Genomic DNA, 20,028 nt, shown 5'->3' on the forward strand with positions numbered 1-20,028 from the left:
CAAAGGGAATAGGTAAGGTGAATAGCCAGTCTTTTTCCCCAGGGTGGGCGAGTCTAAAAAAAGGTTTGAGGTGAGAGATTTAACAGGAAACTGAGGGGCAAATTTATCAGAGTATGATGCATGTACGGAACAAGCTGCCAAAAAACATGTTGAGGTCGATACAATTATATATTCAAACGTCATAGAGGCAGAATTAGGTCATTCAGCCCATTGAGTTTACTTCACCATTCAATCATAGCTGACAAAACGTTCCCTTTCAACTCCATTCTCCTGCCTTCTACCTGTACCCTTTGACACCCTTACTAATCAGGAATCAGTCAATCACCACTTTAAAAATACCAAATGATTGATTTGGCCTCCACAGCCGTCTGTGGCAATGAATTCCACAAACTCATCACCCAATGACTAAAGAAATTCCTAATTTTCTTTCTAAAGATGCGTTCTTTTGTTGTGAAGCTGGGCGCTCTGATCCTGGACTCTCCCACTAGTGGAAATATCCTCTCCACATCCACTTAATCCAGGCCTTTCACTATTTGGTAAGTTTCAATGACAGGCCCAGTGCCATCAAACGCTCATCATATGTAAACCCATTCATCCCTGGGATCATTCTCGTAAACCTCCTCTGGACCCTCTCCAACTCCAGCACATCCTCCCTCAGATATGAGGCCCAAAACTGCAGTCTGACCAGCACCTTATCACACCTCAGCATTACATCCCTGTTTTTATATTCTAGTCCTCTTGAAATAAATGCTGTCATTGCATTTGCCTTCCTTACTACCGATTTAACTTTTAATTTAATCTCTTGAGAATCCTGCACCAGCTCCCAAGTCCCTTTGCACCACTGATTTCTGAATTCATTCCACATTTAGAAAATAGTCTACTCCTTTATTCCTACTACCTAAACGCATGACTCCACTCTTCACTATATTCCATCTGCCTCTTCTCTACCCAACCTGTCCAAGTCCTTCTGCAGAGTCCCTTCTTTATCTACACTACCTGCCCCTCCACCTATCTTCGTAGCATCTGCAAATTGGCCAAAAACGTGAAGAGTAGTGGCCCCAACATTGACCCCTGTGGAACTGACAGCTAACCAGAAAAAGCTCCCTTTATCGCCACTCTTTGCTTTATGCCATTCAGCCAACCTGCTATCCCTGCTAGTATCTGCCCTCCAATACCATGGGCTCTCATTTTGTTTAGCAGGCTCAGGTGCAGCACCTTATTAAAGGTCTTCTGAATATCCTTGTAAACCACCCACATCCACCGACTCTCCTTTGTCTATCCTGCTATTTACTTATTCAAAGAATTCCCACAGATTTGTCAGGCAAGATCTCCTCTTCATGAAACCACACTGACTCCAGCTTATTTTATCATGTGCGTCAGAACTCAGAAACCTCATCCTTAACGCTGGACTCTAAAAATCTTACCAACCATGGAAGTCAGGTTAACCTCTATGGCCTCGCTCCCTTCTAGAACATTGAAGTAATATTGGCAATTTTCCTATCATCTGGAACCATTCTTGACTCTAGTAATTCTTGAAAGATCACAACCAATGCCTCCACAATCTCTGAAGCCACCTCTTTCAGAAGCCTAGGGTGCAGTCCATCAGCTGTGATGTTTGATGCACCAAACCTATTCAATTTCTCCACCATTTCTTTATTCAGTATTTGCATCATGGTGTCAAGACAACGGCCTCCCCCTCAATGCCAAAACAAAGGAGCTGCTAAATGACTTCATGAAATGAGGTGAACTACACGGTGTGCATCAATGCTGCTGAAGGGGAGGTGGTTCATTTATCTGGTTTAAATATCCCCAACAACTTATCCAAGTTAAACAACTTTGAAGCTATGGCCAAGAAAGCACGTGAACACCTCCATTTCGTCAGAAGGCTAATTAAATTAGGTATGTCTCCAAGGACTCTTACCAGATTCTAAAGAAGCATCATAGAAAGCATAGCAGCTTGATATCCCTGTCCCACGGTACGAGTTCATTCCAAGAGCTCTCCCGAGTTTTAAAAAAATCAAACTCGTGGTAAGCACGGACAATGAACCTAGCGGGTACGTCGGAGCTCGGGAACGTCACTTAGCGGCTCGTAACGCGAACGGCAGGTACGCGGGAAGACTCGCTAACAGCAGGTAAGTACGGGGAGACTCGTGAAGATTTTTCAACATGTTGAAAAATGTCCACGAGAGACTCGGGTACCGCCGAGTAGCCATTACCGTAAATCTCCGAGTACGAATCGGGGCAAATTCAGGAGAGCTCTTGCAATGATCTCATACCATGGGACAGGGCTTTTATTTGGCAACAACTCTTCCCAAGACCACAGGAAACTGCAGAGTTGTGAAAGCAGCCCAGTCAATCACTCAGACCACCGTCACCCACCATCGAGCCTACATACAATGCACGCTGCCCTGAGAAAGCAGCCAACATAATCAAGGACCGTTTTCTCCCCAGTCATCCTCTTTTCTACACTCTCCTGTTGGGTAGAAGATACAGAAGCTGGAAAGCATGTTCCACCAGATTCACGGACAGCTTCTTCCCCGCTGTTATCAGACTCTCATATGCGAAGGATGAGTTGCTGATCTTCCAACCTACCTCACTGCAGCTTTTGCACTTTATTTCTCTGCTCTTTCTCTGGTGTAACACCATAGAAACATAGAAAATAGGTGCGGGAGTAAGTCATAGAAAATAGGTGCGGGAGTAAGTCATTCGGACTTCAAGCCAGCACCACCATTTAATATGATCATGGCTGATCATCCACAATCAGTACCCCATTCCATTAGCCCCAAGAGCTCTATTTAGCTCTCTCTTGAATACATCCAGTGAATTTGCCTCCACTGCCTTCTATGGCAGAGAATTCCACAGATTCACAATTCTCTGGGCGAAAAGGTTTTTCCTCATCTCAGTCCTAAATGACCCTCCTCCTTATTCTTAAACTGCCACCCCTGGTTCTGGACTCCCCTAACATCGTGAACATTTTTCCTCCATCTGGCCTGTCCAATCCCACAAGAATGTTATACGTTTCCATAAGATCCCCTCTCATCCTTCTAAATTCCAGTGAATATAAGCCCAGTCGATCCATTCTTTCATCACATGCGAGTCCTGCCATCTCGGGAATTAAGCTGGTGAACCTACGCTGCACTCCCTCAAGAGCAAGAATGTCCTTCCTTGAATTAGGAACTGCAGTAGGACCTCCTTGCTCCCAAACTCAAATCCTCTCGGAAGTCCTTCCTCAAATTAGGAGACCAAAACTGCACACAATACTCCAAATGTGGTCTCACCAGTGCCCTGTACAACTGCAGAAGAACCTCTTTACTCCTATACTCAACTCCTCTCGTTTTGAAGGCCAACATGCCATTAGCTTTCTTCACTGCCCGCTGTACCTGCATGCTTACTTTCAGTGACTGATGTACAAGCCCACCCAGGTCTCGTTGCACCTCCCCATTTCCTAATTTGACACCATTCACATAATAATCTGCCTTCCTGTTCTTGCCACCAAAGTGAATAACCTCACATTTATCCACATTATACTGCATCTGTCATGCATCTGCCCACTCACCTAGCCTATCCAAGTCACTCTGCAGCCTCATAGCATCCTCCTCGCAGCTCACACTGCCACCCAGCTTTGTGTCATCCACAAACTTGGGGATGTTACATTTGCATACTCTGCAATCTGTTTATTTTCACTTGTGCACTATATGATGTACTCTAATATTATATGATCAGCTTGGATAGCACACACACACACACACAAAAGTTTTCATTGCAGTAGCGCACAAGTGACATAATATTTCTATTATATCTCCCCTCGGGCTCCAGAGAGCCAAATCCAAGTTTGTCCAACCTTGTGTTATAGCTAATATCCTAAAATCTAGGCATAATTCTGGTCAAACTCTTCTGCACCCTCTCCAAGGTCTCCAGATCATTCCTAAAGGGGCAAACAGTATTGTACACAATAACAGTTGAATCCCAAAGTCTCTATGCTCACAAACACCCAGCATGGTCCAATCCGCCATTGAGTGTGCAACCCTAGCCTAGTTTAACATTCATATTTTTGCTTTTGTCTGTTAGATTCCATCTGCCATTCCCTTGTCTGTTTCCACACTTGATCTAGACCCAACGGTATTCTTAGACAACCTTCTTTAATTGGCTGAAGAAGGGTTTTGGACCGAAACGTTGCCTATTTCCTTCGTTCCATAGATGCTGCATTTTTATCTACCTTCTTTAATAGAACACCAGTTTTGTGTCTAATCATGCCATCTGGAGCCTACCAGAGAGAAGGCAATTCTGGATTTAGTGTTGTCTAATGTACCAGATTTAATAAGGGAACTCAATGTAAAGGAACAGCTAGGACTGGATTCCCAAACTTTTTCGTCCCGTTTTACCCCAGGCAACTTTAATAGCACATAACAATGTTATTCAACTTATTTATGAACAACTAATGATGAACAGATACCGGTATACCAGAACCAAACACAGTCAGTCAATGAGACAAAATATGCACAAATCCAGAATCAACAAATTTACCCCAGGTTGGGAACCCTTGCAGAGGTAGTGAAAATAATATGGTAAGTTTTACTTTGCATTTTGAGAGGGAGAAGGTTAAATCAGAAGTGTCAGTGTTGCAGTAGAACAAAGGGACTATGAAGGCATGAGAAAGGAGGCATGGCCAAGGACGATTGGAAAAGGATCCTAGCAGGAATGACGGTGGAACAGCAATGGCAGGAATTTCTGGGCATAATCCAGAAGATGCAGGATCATTTCATTCCAAAAAGGAAGAAAGATTCTAAGGGGAGTAAGAGGCAACCGTGGCTGACAATGGAAGTTAGGGATGGAATAAAACTAAAAGAAAAGGTTTAGAACATAGCAAAGAGTAGAGGGAAGCCAGAGGATTGGGAAACTTTCAAAGGACAACAGAAGGCAACAAAAAGGGCAATAAGGGGAGAAAAGATGAATACGAGGGTAAGCTGGCCAAAAATATAAAGGGTAGTAAAAGTTTCTTTAGGTATGATAAGAGAAAAAGATTAGTAAAGACAAATGTGGGTCCCTTGAAGGCAGAAACAGGTGAAATTATTATGGGGAGCAAAGAATTGGCAGAAGAGCTGAACAGGCACTAAGGAAGACACAAACAATCTCCCAGATGTATTAGAGGTCAGAAGATCTAGGGAAACAGAGGAACTAAAATAAATTTGCATTTGGCAAGAAATAGTATTGGGTAGACTGATGCGACTGAAGGCTGATAAATCCTCACGGCCTGCATCTCAAGGTACTGAAGGAGGTGGCTCTAGAAATCGTGGATGCATTGGTGATCATTTTCCAACATTCTATAGATTTAGGATCAGTTCCTGTGGATTGGAGGGTAGCTAATGTTATCCCACTTTTCAAGAAAGGAGCGAGAGAGAAAACGGGGAATTATCGACCAGTTAGCCTAACATCGGTGGTGGGAAAGATGCTGGAGTCAGTTATTAATGAAATAATAATGGCACATTTGAATCGCATTAAAAGGATTGGTCCAAGTCAGCATGGATTTATGAAAGAGAAATCCTGCTTGACTAATCTTCTGGAATTTTTTGAGGATGTGACAAGTAAAATGGATGAAGGAGAGTCAGTGGATGTAGTGTATCTGGACTTACAGAAAGTCTTTGATAAGGTCCCACACAGGGGATTAGTGGGCAAAATAAGAGCACATGGTATTGGGGGTCGGGTATTGACATGGATAGAGAATTGGTTGGCAGATAGGAAGCAAAGGTAGGAATAAACGGGTCCCTGTCGGAATGGAAGGCAGTGGCGAGTGGAGTGCGGCAAGGCTCGGTGTTGGGGCCGCAACTATTTACAGTATATATTAATGATTTAGATGGAAATAAAAGTAACACGAGAAAATTATCTGAATAGACAGTTATCTGAATTTCACTGCCTCCCCCCCCTCCCTGCCTGCCTCTTGCAAAAACGCTATCCCTCTCAATCTGAGACTTGCAAAGACTCTCAATTACAATATACATCAATGATTTGGATGAAGGGATTCAAAGTAACATTAGCAAATTTGCAATGACAGTGTGAACTGTGAGAAGGATGCTATGAGAATGCAGGGTGACTTGGACAGGTTGGGGAGTGGGCAGATGCATGGCAGATGAAGTTTAATGCGGAAAAATGTTAGGTAATCCACTTTGGTAGCAAAAACACCAAGGCAGATTACTATCTAAATGGAGTCAAGTTGGGAAAAAGGTGAAGTACAACGGGATCTGGGGGTCCTTGTACATCAGTCTATGAAAGTAAGCATGCAGGTACAGCAGGCAGTGAAGAAAGTAAATGGCATGTTGGCCTTTATAACAAGATGAATCAAATATAGGAGCAAAGAGGTCCTTCTGCAGTTATACAGAGCCCTAGTGAGACCGCACCTGGAGTATTGTGTGCAGTTTTGGTCCCTTAATTTGAGGAAGGACATCCGTGCTATTGAGGGAGTGCAGCGTAGGTTTACAAGGTTAATTCCCGGAATAGCAGGACTGTCATATGTTGAGAGAATGGAGCAGCTGGGCTTGTGCACTCTGGAGTTTAGAAGGATGAGAAGGTTTCTCATTGAAACATACAAGATTGTTAAGGGGTTGGACACGCTAGAGGCAGGAAACATGTTCAGAACCAGGGACCACAGTTTAAGAATAAGGAGGAAGCCATTTAGGACAGGGATGAGGAAACACTTTTTCTCATAGAGAGTGGCAAGTCTGTGGAATTCTCTGCCTCAGAGGGTGGTGGAGGCAGGTTCTCTGGATGCTTTCAAGAGAGCTAGATGGGGCTCTTAAAAATAGCGGAGTCAGGGGATATGGGAGAAGGCAGGAACGGGGCACTGATTGTGGATGATCAGCCATGATCACATTGAATGGTGCTACTGGCTCGAAGGGCCGAATGGCCTACTTCTGTACCTATTGGTCAAAGTGACTTCCAACTGACACATCAACTACTTGCCCAGTCTCATTTACCGAGAGTGTTGGCTCCTCTCTAGTAGCAGTCTTCTCTAACATTGCTCTATGCCCAGTCTGTTCACAGAAAAGAGTTGTCCAGCTGTGTATTGACACATTTAAATTTTTGATTCACAAACTAAATATAATTGTTTTTATCATGAATCCTTGAAGCTCCCCCATTGAGACATTGTTCTTATCAACTTCATTCCCCAGATCCCGGGAATCGAGTGGTGCTATCTACCATTCCACCAAGCAAGTTTATCTGTACACATTTCAGGAATACCTCTTTATCCTTCTTCCCAATGACCCATGGAACAACTGCACCACTTCTCACACTGTAAATGAACTAGGCTTAATTTACTCATTAATTCATCTCAAAATTGCTACACATAGGCTATAGATTATTCCTTTTTACCTGTTTGTGCCCGAAATCCATTTTGGTAAGGTTGAAGATCAGGGAACAACCGAGTTCCTGGGAATTCCTTTGTTATTTTTTTTGGATCTGACACACCTTTAAACACTTTCTTTTGGTTTATAAATGGAGCATCAACAGCTGTCTCTTTAGTTAGAGGTGATGAAATTGCAATATGGGACCAAATCCCTAAAATCACAATTACACCTCTAATCAACATTTGAAACTGTTACGAGAACCTGAAACTGTCTGAATCTTCTCAGGCAACTACTTTCTCTCCTTGCAGTTTCCTTTTTTCCAGTTATTTTTTAGCTGTCACCCTGCCTTGATTCCTGTTTGCTCTTTTGCAGTGTGTTCATATTTTCTCATCTGCTGGTTCAGTTTCACCTGAGTCCTTCGTCAATACCCCTATCTATCACTTTCCTCCTTACGACCTGCTGCATAGTATTTAACTCAAACACAGCCCGATTAATCTGCCCCCCTCACCCTTTACTTCTTCCAACTTGGATGCCCTTGCTTTACCCTCAGGCCATTCCCTCACACTCTGTCTGCCTGCCTCCCTCCCTCCCTCACACTTCCCTTTGGCTCTGTTACATTATTTCTCCCGGTCTGCCCCTGTCTTTTATTTGTATTGCTTCTCTTTATTGACCTTTCTCACTCCCCTTATCTCACTCCCTAGCCCGTTAACTGCTTTTCTTCTTCCCCATATCCAGCAGCCCTGCTACCTATCCCCTTCCCCCATCTCCACCTCTCTCTTTAACCCTCTCCCCCCCACACATGCCTCCTCTCTACCTTCTGTTCACTACCACACTCACTATAATAACAACCGGCCTTTATGGCTCTACCCTGCCACTCCTTTTCTCTCCCCACACCAGCTCACCTTCTCGGACAAATGGCAATTTATCTATATCTAGTTAACCCTGTCTCCATCCAAATGTCCCTCAAAAACCATGCTCCCTTCTATATATTCCACTCTCCACTATTCCCTCTATCCCACTGCCTCCCTGTGTCTTCTCCCTTCACACGACGTTCTCTCCCTCTCTTCACCAGACTTTCTCCCACTTTCCCCAAGACTCCCAGCTTTCTCTCTCTCCCCTCCCTCACTGTCTCCTTCCCTCACTCCCGTCTCCGTCTCTCTCTCCCGCAGTCCTTCTCTTCCCCGTTTCTCCCTCCTTTCCCCCCTGTGCCCCTCTCCCTCCTTCTCTCCGCGTGTGTGTGTGTACGTCTCTCTCTCTCTCTCCCCGTGTGTCTCTCTCCTTCCCTCTCTCCAATAACGGCCGCGCCGCGCACGTTGCTGTTTGAATTGGCTTTACCGCCGGGACCGGCCCGCCCGCCCTCGCGCCGCCTGCGTCACACACCGGTAGATCACGTGACCAACCCCGCCCCTCTCACGGACCCCGCCCTTCCCACCAAAGCTTGCGCCCCCACAGCCCCGCCCCTCCCCACAGCCCCGCCCCTCCCGCCCCCTCCCCACAGCCCCGCCCCTCACAAACCCCGCCCCTCTCACAGACCCCGCCCCTCCCCCACAGCCCCTCCCCGCCCCCTCACAAACCCCGCCCCCCCCTCACAAACCCCGCCCCTCTCACAGACCCCCGCCCTCCCCACCAAAGCTTGCTTCCCACAGCCCCGCCCTCCCCCCCCCCTCAGCCCCGCCCCTCACAAACCCCGCCCCCTCACAAAACCCGCCCCCTCACAACCCCCGCCCCCTCACAAACCCCGCCCCCTCCCTCTCCTCAAACCCCGCCCCCACTCCCCTCTCACAGCCCCCCCCCTCTCCACAGCCCCGCCCCTCTCCACAACCCCGCCCCTGCCCCTCCCCACAAACCCCGCCCCTCTCACACAAACCCCGCCCCCTCACAAAACCCGCCCCCCCGCCCCTCACACTTCAAACCCCACCCCTCTCACAAACCCCGCCCTTCACAACCCGCCCCCCCCCCCCTCACAAAACCCCCCCCTCACAAACCCCGCCCCTCTCGCCAACCCCACCCCTCTCACAAACCCCCCCCCCCCCCACAAACCCCGCCCTTCACAAACCACCGCCCCTCCCCCTGCCATCTTTGGCCCTGACCAAAGATCATAGAGCGGAGCAAGATACCCCACTCCTGCGTTATCCAATGCACTGAGGTGCAGTACGTAACGGTGCGTAACTGCCGCCATCTTGGAATGCTCAACGCGACCGTTATGTCTCTCGCAGTGTAATCAGTGTTGTAGGGGAACAGTATGTGTGTGATATAGGGGGGTTGCACATAAGCTCATCGGGTCAAAGAACGTGACGCACTGAGCAGCTCAATCCTTCTGGAGGACATGGCAGCCTCCCGCATACACTGTCAACACACAAAACGCGTACTTTCTAACCTGTTTAAAACCAACAAAATGGTAAATTATTGTACTGTAAAGAACCATATGCTCTAGTATCTTTGCTCTGAACCCGAGCACCAAGGTGTAAGCGGCCGAAGTAGCGCATCCTTTGGGATAGAGGGGCGCTGTCCTGTGCATGGCTGCCCAGCCAGCAGCTGTCTGTCTCTTCATCTTTTTATTTTTTATTTTAGTTAGTTAAGTGTTTTGTTTGGAGGTCTAGACTTTTTTATGTGGGGGGTGGGAAGGGGGAAATTACTTTTCAGGGTCCCTACCTGGTCGGAGAGGCAGCTTTTCTCCGGGCTGCAGCTTCGACCCGTCCTCGCGGCCTACCAGCGGGCCTGGAGCGGCGTTTCCTGTCGGGGACCGCCCAGAACCTCGGCTTCGGCGGCGGCACAGCGCTGGAGCGCTATCGCGGAGCGGGCGATGCCTTGCCCGGGTCGCCGCGCTGGAGCTCCGGTGAGCTGAGGATCGCTGGGGAAAACATCGCGGAGCTGCGGGACTGTGGAGCGACCAGCTACGGGCGGCGGCGCTGAACTTTACACCGGGAGCCTGGGATCTCTAGATTAGATCGCCAGTTGTGGAGCTCCAACCGGCGCGGCCTTGTTGGCTTCGGAAGCCGCGGCCTCCAGTGCGGAAGCGGCCGATCCAGGGTTCCCAGGCCGCTGGGAGGACTCTCCCGACGCCAGAGCAAGATCACCCGGCAAGAATGGCCTGGAACATTGGGCCTCCGTAGAGGCAACTGTGGAGGCCTCAATGGGCCCGACTATGGGTGAACTGGGGTTGGGGACTGGACTTTGTGCCTTCCCTCATGGTGGGAGCCATTGTGGGGGGATGTTCTTTGTGTTTAAGACTCTTATTGGTGTTATGTCTGTATTCTTTTTTTTGTGTGCTGCAAAATGGCAAAAGGCATTTCACTTCACTACACCTGGGTGTATGTGAATGTGACTAATAACATACCTTTGACCTTTGACAGCACCTACTCTCTCCCCGGGGCCAGCGCTGTCCAGCCACGGCTGCCCTGTCCCCCGTCTCCCCATGGGTCACACTGTCACGGGCGGTGGGCCGAAAGCGCCCCCCCCCCCCCCCCCCCCCCCCACTACCCGGCAACATCCCCATCAGCTGCAGCAGAATTGGGGATAGTCTGGTCCTTCCGCGCACCCAGAGCCACTGACCCCCGACACCCCCGGACGCGGGGACAGACGAGTGTGGAACCAGTCAGCGTGGAGTCCGGATGCTGGGACAGAAGACGGGCCCACCGTGTGTACTCCAGAAGGCACTGAGTGGGTCGTGACCTCGACTGCCGTGCAACCTCTCTATAGCTCATCTATCAATTCACATATTTTAGCTTATTTTTTTAAATGTTTCTATTAAATGCTTTATGATCTTTGGCCCTGACCCTACTCACAGACCCCTCCCCTCTCCAATGCCTTGCATCCTCAGAACCCGCCCCTCTCCCACAGCCCCACCCTTTCTCACAGGCCCCGCCCCCCCTCCCTACAGACCCACCCATCCCCACAGACCCTGCCCCTGCCCACAGCCCCACCCCTCTTACACCCAAGCCCCTCCCACCACCTCCCCTCCACCTCCACAAAAATAGTATTACAAAATCATGAGAAGCTGAAAAATAATAACGGGAATATTTTATTTAAATCAAATAACAATAACCAATCTATTCTATCTGATATATTAAAACGCAGGGTTGGATATTTAAATAATTTATACACAAATAAGCAGAATGACTGAAAACATACATGCACTAAATCATACATGGTAAGGATCGTTCCTATTCATTGCAGAATGTATTGACGTAGTGTGGGAATGTGCTCAACAGGCACAGCGGTGGCGAGTTTAAGACGGCTGAAAGATGTGGGTCAGGCCAGAGGGACAGACATGGTGGCATGAATGTTCTCATCCCCAGGCAGCTCTTCACTGCTGCTGTGAGTTCTGGTGGCAATGTCTGGTACAGAGTCATCAAGGCTAAGATGCGGATTCAATAAATCTGCAGGCGAATAAGAAACTTAGTAAATTACACAAAGCACAGGACCGTAACAATCTAAATCATCCCCATTGGCACATGATTTTATATTCTCCTGTTCATGAGCCTGCGGATAAGCCTCGTAAACGCCACTATCGTATCGTATCTGCTTCCATCACCACCACAGGCAGCATGTTCCAGGCACCAGGTTGTGTAAAAACCCTGCTCCACACATCTCTAAATTGACTTGGGTGGTCATTCTCACCTTAAAGCTCAGCTAAAGCTATACTGTCTAGTCTTTGACGTTTCAACCTTGGGAAATTTGTTCTGACTGTCTACCCTATTTGCACCTCTTATAATTTTATATATTTCTATCAAATCTCCTAGCAAACACCAGCCTTCCAGAGAAAATAATCCAAGTCTGTTCAACCTCTCCCAGTAGCTAATACCCTCTAATCCAGGTAGCCTTCTGGTAAATCTCCTCCGTACCCTCTCCCAAGACTCCACCTCGTTCCAGTAATGGGGAGACCAGAATTGCACACCATGCTCTAAATATGGCCTAATTAAAGTCCCATAAAGCTGCAGCATGACTTGCCAACTTTTATACTTAATGCCCTGTGACATTAAAGTGTGTGGTATCTAAGAATCTGTATAGGAGGTGTGTGGACGTCACCTGTATGTGCACTACAGGTGGAAACTGGGGAGATGCCGTTGAGACTGCGCCGCAACTAATGGCTAATTACTGGCTAAGCCTTAAGGGTCATGGAGAGAACCACCCAACAAAACAGGTAGTATAGGAGTGCTGGGAGAGAGGGGTGGCTCAGTCTGGAAGCTTCGGCAGGGTTGGAGGAGTTGTGGCAAGGGACATGGGAGTAGAGGACAAAGAGTTCTGCCCTGCAGTATTGTGGCCATCTGTGCCAATATGGTTACTGAACATCCCAAAAGTTGATCTAGAGATATGGGAGGCAAAAAGGAGGAACAACAATTCAGACCTAAAGACAGAATATCATAGCCAAATAGATAATAGATACAGGGAACACCTCTTAATTTTCACAGATGGATCAAAGGATCCAGTAGCTGAAACAACAGGGGCGGCTGTGGTAGTCCAGGGGAGGAATGTTGAGCTTTACAAAAGAACAAACAACTATTTGACAGTATATACAGTGGAACTGTACGCTATTTTGATCGCAGTTCGGTGGATGGAACAGGTGCAACCATGTAAAGTAGTAATATGTAGCGACTCATTATCTGCAATCCAGAGTATTGGGTCTGGTGCATCCCATAGGCGGCCTGACTTAGTTTATGAAATCCTGCTACTATTAAGCCAAGTGACAAGGAGGGGCAGTGACGTGACTTTGTTGTGGGTCCCAGCACACATTGGTGTTCTAGGGAATGAAAAGGTGGATAAAATAGCAAAGGAGGCTGTAAAAAAAAGAAACATAGAGGTAAACTTACAACTATCCAAATCTGAAGGAAAACACATTGTGTAGAAGAAAATAAATCAGGAATGGCTACAAAACAGAGTGGGCATTACAGCAAGAAGAGGGGGGAACAGGTAGTATTAACAAGATTGAGGATAGGACACACTCACCTGAACAGCACATTAAAAATATTGGGAAAACACCCTACTGGGCTGTGTGAGGAATGCCATCAACCAGAAACTGTTCAGCATGCCCTTGTTGCATATAGGAGATATGAGACAGAAAGAGGATTTATGATCATTGAAATTAGGAAAATTGGATTGACAGAAATATCAGTAAAGAACATTCCAGAGTGTGGAAGGAAAGGAAAAGGAATAAAGTTGTTGTTTGATTTCTTGAGGGCCTCTGGGCTTATAAAAAGGATCTAATATAAAGACATGAGTACTGTGGAATGAAGCCAGAAGGTGGCAGCAATGCAACATTGCGGATGCTGGCTGCCGTAAAACTCCAAAGAAGAAGAAGAAGAAGAAGAAGAAGAAGTGTGTGGTATTGTAGATAGTGAAGATGGCTATCAAATATGGCACCCGCATCTTGATCAGTTGGCCAGGTGGGCTGAAGAATGGTTGATGGAACTTAAGACAGGGAAATGGAGGTGTTGGATTTTAGGAAGTCTAACAAGGGCAGGGAGAGGTTAAGCAGGCCGGGATTTTATTCTTTCGAGGATGGTGGGTGATATCATAGAGGTGTATAAGATGTTGAGGGGGATAGTTAGAGTAAATGCACAGTCTTATACTGAGCGACAAATTATGATAGGCATTTGGAAGGATCTGCTAGAGGGCCGAGTTGAGGCAGGTACTATCACAATGTTTTAAAAACATTTCGTCAGGTGCCTGGATAGGACAGGTTTGGAGGGATATGGGCCAAATGCAGGCAGGTGGGGCCAGTGTAGATGTTGGTTGGCGTGGGCGAATGGGTAGTAAGGAAGCCAAACACAGTGCTAGTATTTATTTTGAGAGGAGAATACAAACACAGGGATGTAATGCTGAGTTATCCCAGGAATGATTGGGTTAACTTTTGATGACATTTGACGTCACTGGGCCTGTACTCGCTGATGTTTAAAAGGATGAGGGGAAGTACTCATTGAAACTTAACGGATATTGGAAGGCCAGGATAGAGTGGATGTGGAGAGGATGTTTCCACTGGTGGGAGAGTCTAGGACTGGAGGACATAGCCTGTTCATTGTCTGTCTAAATGCCTTTTAAATTATTGCTATTGAATGTGCATTCACCACTTCCCCAGGCAATGCGTTCCAGGCATCCACCACTCTCTGTGTAAAATACCTCGCATATCTCCTTTACTTTTGCCCTTTTCACCTTAAAGCTATGCCCATTAGTCTTTGACATTTCCACCCTGGGTAAAAGGTTCTGACTGTCTACCCTATCTTTGTCTCTCATCATTTTATAAAGTTCTATCAGGTTTCCTTTCAACCTCTGCCGTTCCAGAGGAAACAATCCAAGTCTGGCGAACTTCAACTTATAGCAAATATCCCCTAATCCAGACATAATTCTGGTAAACCTCCTCTGCACCTTCTCCAAAGCCTCCACATCCTCCCCGTAATGGGGCAACCAGAACTGCACACAATACTCCAAATTCGGCCTAACCAAAGTGCTCAATGGTTTAATAGTACAGTACATTTATTGTCACATTTGTGACCAACTTGTCATATGTGGCAATAAAGTATTCATTCATTCATTCATCCATTCATTCATTCATTGATTCATTCGTATGCGAGTGGCACCACGCTTTGTCGCCATTTTCTATGTCCCCTCCGCGCTTTATTTCTTATGGGTGGTGCCCGATCCAGACAACCTGCTGACTGCTGCGGGCCTCCAGCCATCGCCTTCCTTGGAAGCGATGTCCCTCCTCACCCGTTCAGTTTTCACTGTACCTCACTACACGTGACCATAATAAACCTAAACCTTCCTTGAACAACAGAGTGTTTCTTATTTTAAGGAGAAATCAAGATGATTTTCCATATCATCATCTGCAATTATTTGCCATCTCTCTAGACCTGCGATCTATAATTTAGACCACATCCCTCCTATAGTTTGTTGACATGAACTGCACACAGTACTAGAAGTGTGGTTTGCGGCTCCTTATGCCTACTGTGGATTAAGAAGTGTTTTGTAAAATTGCAATATATCCTCCCATTGTTTGTATTTTATGCTCCAACTAAGGCTGGCAAGCATGCGCCTTTTCATCACCAAATACACCTGTAAATTGCCACTTTCAGGGAACTCTAGATTGACTGTAAGGGTTCTCTGTACTATACCCTACTGAAGCCTAGTTAATATAAATCACAGGCAACAAGGGTCCAGGACACAAAGAAACATAGAAAAATAGGTGCTGTGGGCCCTTCAAGCCAGCACCGCCATTCAATATGATCATGGCTGCTCATCTAAAATCACTACCCTGTTCCTGCTTTTTCCCCATATGCCTTGAATCCTTTACGCCTTAAGAGCTAAATCTAACTCTCTCTTGAAACCATCCAGTGAATTGGCCTCCACTGCCTTCTGTGGTAGAGAATTCCACAGATTCACAATTCTCTGGGTGCAAAAGTTTTTTCTCATCTCAATCCTAAATTACCTCCCCTTATACTTAAACTATGACCCCTGGTTCTGGACTCCCCCAACATTGGGAACATTTTTCCTGCATCTAGCCTGTCCAATCTTTAAAAATGTTATATGTTTCTATGAGATCTCCTCTCATCCTAATAAACTTCAGTGAATACAAGCCCAGTCGACCCATTCTTTCATCATAGGGCAGTCCCGCAATCCCGGGAATGAACCTGGTGAACCTATGCTGCACCCCCTCAATAGCAATAATGTCCTTCCTCAAATTAGGACACCAAAACTGCACACAATACTCCAGGTGCAGTCTCACCAGGGCCCTGTACAACTGCAGTATGACCTTCTTGCTCCTACACTCAAATCCTCTCGCAATAAAGGCCAACATGCCATTAGCTTTCTTCACTGCCTGCTGTACCTGCATGCTTACTTTCAGTGATTTATGTACAAGGACACCCAGTCTCGTTGCACCTCCCCTTTTCCTAATCTGACACCATTCAGATAATAATCTGCCTTCCTGTTCTTGCCACCAAAGAGGATAACTTCACATTTATCCACATAATACTGCATCTGCCATGCATCTACCCGCTCACCGAACCTGTCCAAGTCACCCTGCAGCCTCATAGCATCCATAGCACCCAGCTTTGTGTCATCCGCAAACTTGGAGATGTTACATTTAATTCCCTCGTCTAAATCGTTAATATATATTGTAAATAACTAGGCTCGCATCACCGAGCCTTACGGTATCCCACTAGTCACTGCTACTACTAATACACCACTGGTCACTACTACTACTAGTACACCACTAGTCACTGCTACTACTAGTACACCACTGGTCACTGCTACTACTAGTACACCACTGGTCACTGTTACTACTGGTACACCACTAGTCACTGCTACTAGTACACCACTGGTCACTGCTACTACTAGTACACCACTGGTCACTGCTACTACTGGTACACCACTGGTCACTGCTACTAGTACACCACTAGTCACTGCTACTAGTACACCACTGGTCATTGCTACTACTAGTACACCACTGGTCACTGCTACTACTGGTACATCACTAGTCACTGCTACTAGTACACCACTAGTCACTGCTACTACTAGTACACCACTGGTCATTGCTACTACTAGTACACCACTGGTCACTGTTACTACCAGTACACCACTAGTCACTGCTACTACTAGTACACCACTGGTCACTACTACTGCTAGTACACCACTGGTCACTGCTACTAGTACACCACTGGTCACCGCTACTACTAGTACACATCGGATGGAAGCTGCATACCAAATCTCGTTGCACTTACGTGCAATGACAATAAAATATATTATTATTATTGTTATTATTATTATTACCACTGGTCACTACTACTAGTACACCACTGGTTACTGCTACTAGTACACCACTGGTCACTACTACTAGTACACCACTGGTCACTGCTACTAGTACACCACTGGTCACTACTACTAGTACACCACTAGTCACTGCTACTAGTACACTACTGGTCACTGCTACTACTAGTACACCACTGGTCGCTGCTACTAGTACACCACTGGTCACTGCTACTACTAGTACACCACTGGTCATTGCTACTACTAGTACACCACTGGTCACTGCTACTACTAGTACACCACTAGTCACTGCTACTAGTACACCACTAGTCACTGCTACTACTAGTACACCACTGGTCATTGCTACTACTAGTACACCACTGGTCACTGCTACTACTGGTACACCACTAGTCACTGCTACTAGTACACCACTAGTCACTGCTACTACTAGTACACCACTGGTCATTGCTACTACTAGTACACCACTAGTCACTGCTACTACTAGTACACCACTGGTCACTACTACTGCTAGTACACCACTGGTCACTGCTACTAGTACACCACTAGTCACCGCTACTACTAGTACACATCGGATGGAAGCTGCATACCAAATCTCGTTGCACTTACGTGCAATGACAATAAAAGATATTATTATTATTGTTATTATTATTATTACCACTGGTCACTACTACTAGTACACCACTGGTTACTGCTACTAGTACACCACTGGTCACTACTACTAGTACACCACTGGTCACTGCTACTAGTACACCACTGGTCACTATTAGTACACCACTGGTCACTGTTTCTACTAGTACACCACTGGTCACTGTTTCTACTAGTACACCACTGGTCACTGTTTCTACTAGTACACCACTGGTCACTGTTTCTACTAGTACACCACTAGTCACTGCTTCTACTAGTACACCACTGGTCACTGTTTCTACTAGTACACCACTAGTCACTGTTTCTACTAGTACACCACTGGTCACTACTATTAGTACACCACTGGTCACTGTTTCTACTAGTACACCACTAGTCACTGTTTCTACTAGTACACCACTAGTCACTGCTTCTACTAGTACACCACTGGTCACTGCTTCTACTAGTACACTACTGGTCACTACTACTAGTACACCACTGGTCACTACTACTAGTACACCACTGGTCACTGCTTCTACTAGTACACCACTGGTCACTGCTTCTACTAGTACACCACTGGTCACTGCTTCTACTAGTACACCACTGGTCACTGCTTCTACTAGTACACCACTGGGCACTACTACTAGTACACCACTGGTCACTGCTTCTACTAGTACACCACTGGTCACTGCTTCTACTAGTACACCACTAGTCACTGCTTCTACTAGTACACCACTGGTCACTACTACTAGTACACCACTGGTCACTGCTTCTACTAGTACACCACTGGTCACTGCTTCTACTAGTACACCACTAGTCACTGCTTCTACTAGTACACCACTGGTCACTACTACTAGTACACCACTGGTCACTGCTTCTACTAGTACACCACTGGTCACTGCTTCTACTAGTACACCACTGGTCACTGCTTCTACTAGTACACCACTGGTCACTACTTCTAGTACACCACTGGTCGCTACTACTACTAGTACACCACTGGTCACTGCTTCTACTAGTACACCACTGGTCACTGCTTCTACCAGTACACCACTAGTTACTGCTACTACTAGTACACCACTGGTCACTACTACTCACAATTTCAGATTTCTCTGTAATTGTGAGCTGCATCAGTGAGGGGAGGGAAGTTGAATACAGAGCCGTAGTCAATGACTTTGTTGAGTGGTGTGGGCTGAATCGCCTGCCCCCAAGACTAAGGAGTTAGTGGTGGACGTTAGGAGGAGAGCAACACCCTGTCCCCTGTCTCCATCAATGGTGTGGATGTGCAGTTTACCAGGGAGTACAAATAACTTGGATTGTACCTGGACAGTAAACTGGACAGGTCCAGAAATGCTGAGGCCCTGTACAATAAGGGACAGAGCCGACTGTACTTTTTGAGAAGGCTCCGCTCCTTCAACATCTGCAGTGAGATGCTGCAGATGTTTTAGCAATCGGTTGTATCCAGTGCTATCTTCTTTGCTGCCGTGTGCTGGGGCAGCAGGGCGAAGGCTGCGGACGCCAATAGGATCAACAAACTCTTCAGGAAGGCTGGCTCCATCCTGGGGGCGGAGTTGGATTCACGGGAGGTAGTCTTGGAGGGGAGGATGATCCTTAAACTGTGGAGCATCCTGGATCAATACCCCCTCCATGACACACTGGTCAACCTGAGGAGCACCTTCAGCAACAGACTGGTTCCACCAAGATGCAGCACAGAACGCCACAGGAGATCCTTCTTCCCTGTGGCTATCAAACTGTACAACTCTGCCCCCTTCTGTCGTGGGGTAGACTGAGACTGACTCCCCCCCAATCTTTGCACATCGCCCAATCCTTTCCATTCATCACTTTAATTTCATGTTTCATGTATTTTGTGATTTTATGACTGTTGGCAGATCAATTTCCCTCCTGGGAAAAATAAAGTTCTATCGTATTGTTATCTCCTCACAAAATTCAAATTACTGCACAAAGCCATGCTGACCAACCCTCGTTAGCCCCTACATTTCCAATGTATATAAATCCTACCCCTTAGGATTTTCGTTAATTTTCCTAACAATGATGCAACGCTCATCAGTCTGTAGTTACCTAGTTTATGACTAGAAACAAGGAACTGCAGGCACTGGTTTACATAAAAAAGACACAAATGCTGGAGTAAACTAGGCAGGTCAGACAGCATCTTTGGAGAGCATTGATTGGTGATGTTTCAAGGCTGGGACCCTTTTTCAGATTGATTGTTGTGGGAGGGGGGGGGGGGCGGGAGGGGGGAGGGAGGGGGATGGACAAAGCCTGCAGGTAATAGGTGGATAAAGGTGAG

At 46.6% G+C, this 20,028-nt stretch overlaps 2 protein-coding genes across 4 annotated transcripts in view; both read right to left on the reverse strand.

The window, feature by feature from the left end:
• Positions 1-8,450, reverse strand: part of mogs (mannosyl-oligosaccharide glucosidase) — a 60,732-nt gene extending 52,282 nt beyond the window's left edge. Inside the window, exon 1 of the mRNA XM_055631549.1 lies at positions 7,366-8,450. The gene's annotated coding sequence lies outside the window, so the exon portion shown is untranslated. The remainder of the gene's footprint in view (positions 1-7,365) is intronic.
• Positions 8,451-11,357: 2,907 nt separating this feature from the next.
• The window catches only part of LOC129694793 (disintegrin and metalloproteinase domain-containing protein 19-like), a 118,162-nt gene continuing 109,491 nt past the window's right edge, over positions 11,358-20,028 (reverse strand). For all 3 annotated transcript variants that reach the window (XR_008723043.1, XR_008723044.1, XM_055631555.1), the window contains one exon: positions 11,358-11,719. Coding sequence is in view for 1 of the 3 variants with exons in the window: in XM_055631555.1 (XP_055487530.1) it covers positions 11,698-11,719 (22 nt within the window). In the remaining 2 variants the exon portion in view is untranslated. The remainder of the gene's footprint in view (positions 11,720-20,028) is intronic.

This window comes from Leucoraja erinacea, unplaced genomic scaffold (assembly GCF_028641065.1).
Source record: "Leucoraja erinacea ecotype New England unplaced genomic scaffold, Leri_hhj_1 Leri_79S, whole genome shotgun sequence".
NCBI lineage: Eukaryota > Metazoa > Chordata > Chondrichthyes > Rajiformes > Rajidae > Leucoraja > Leucoraja erinaceus.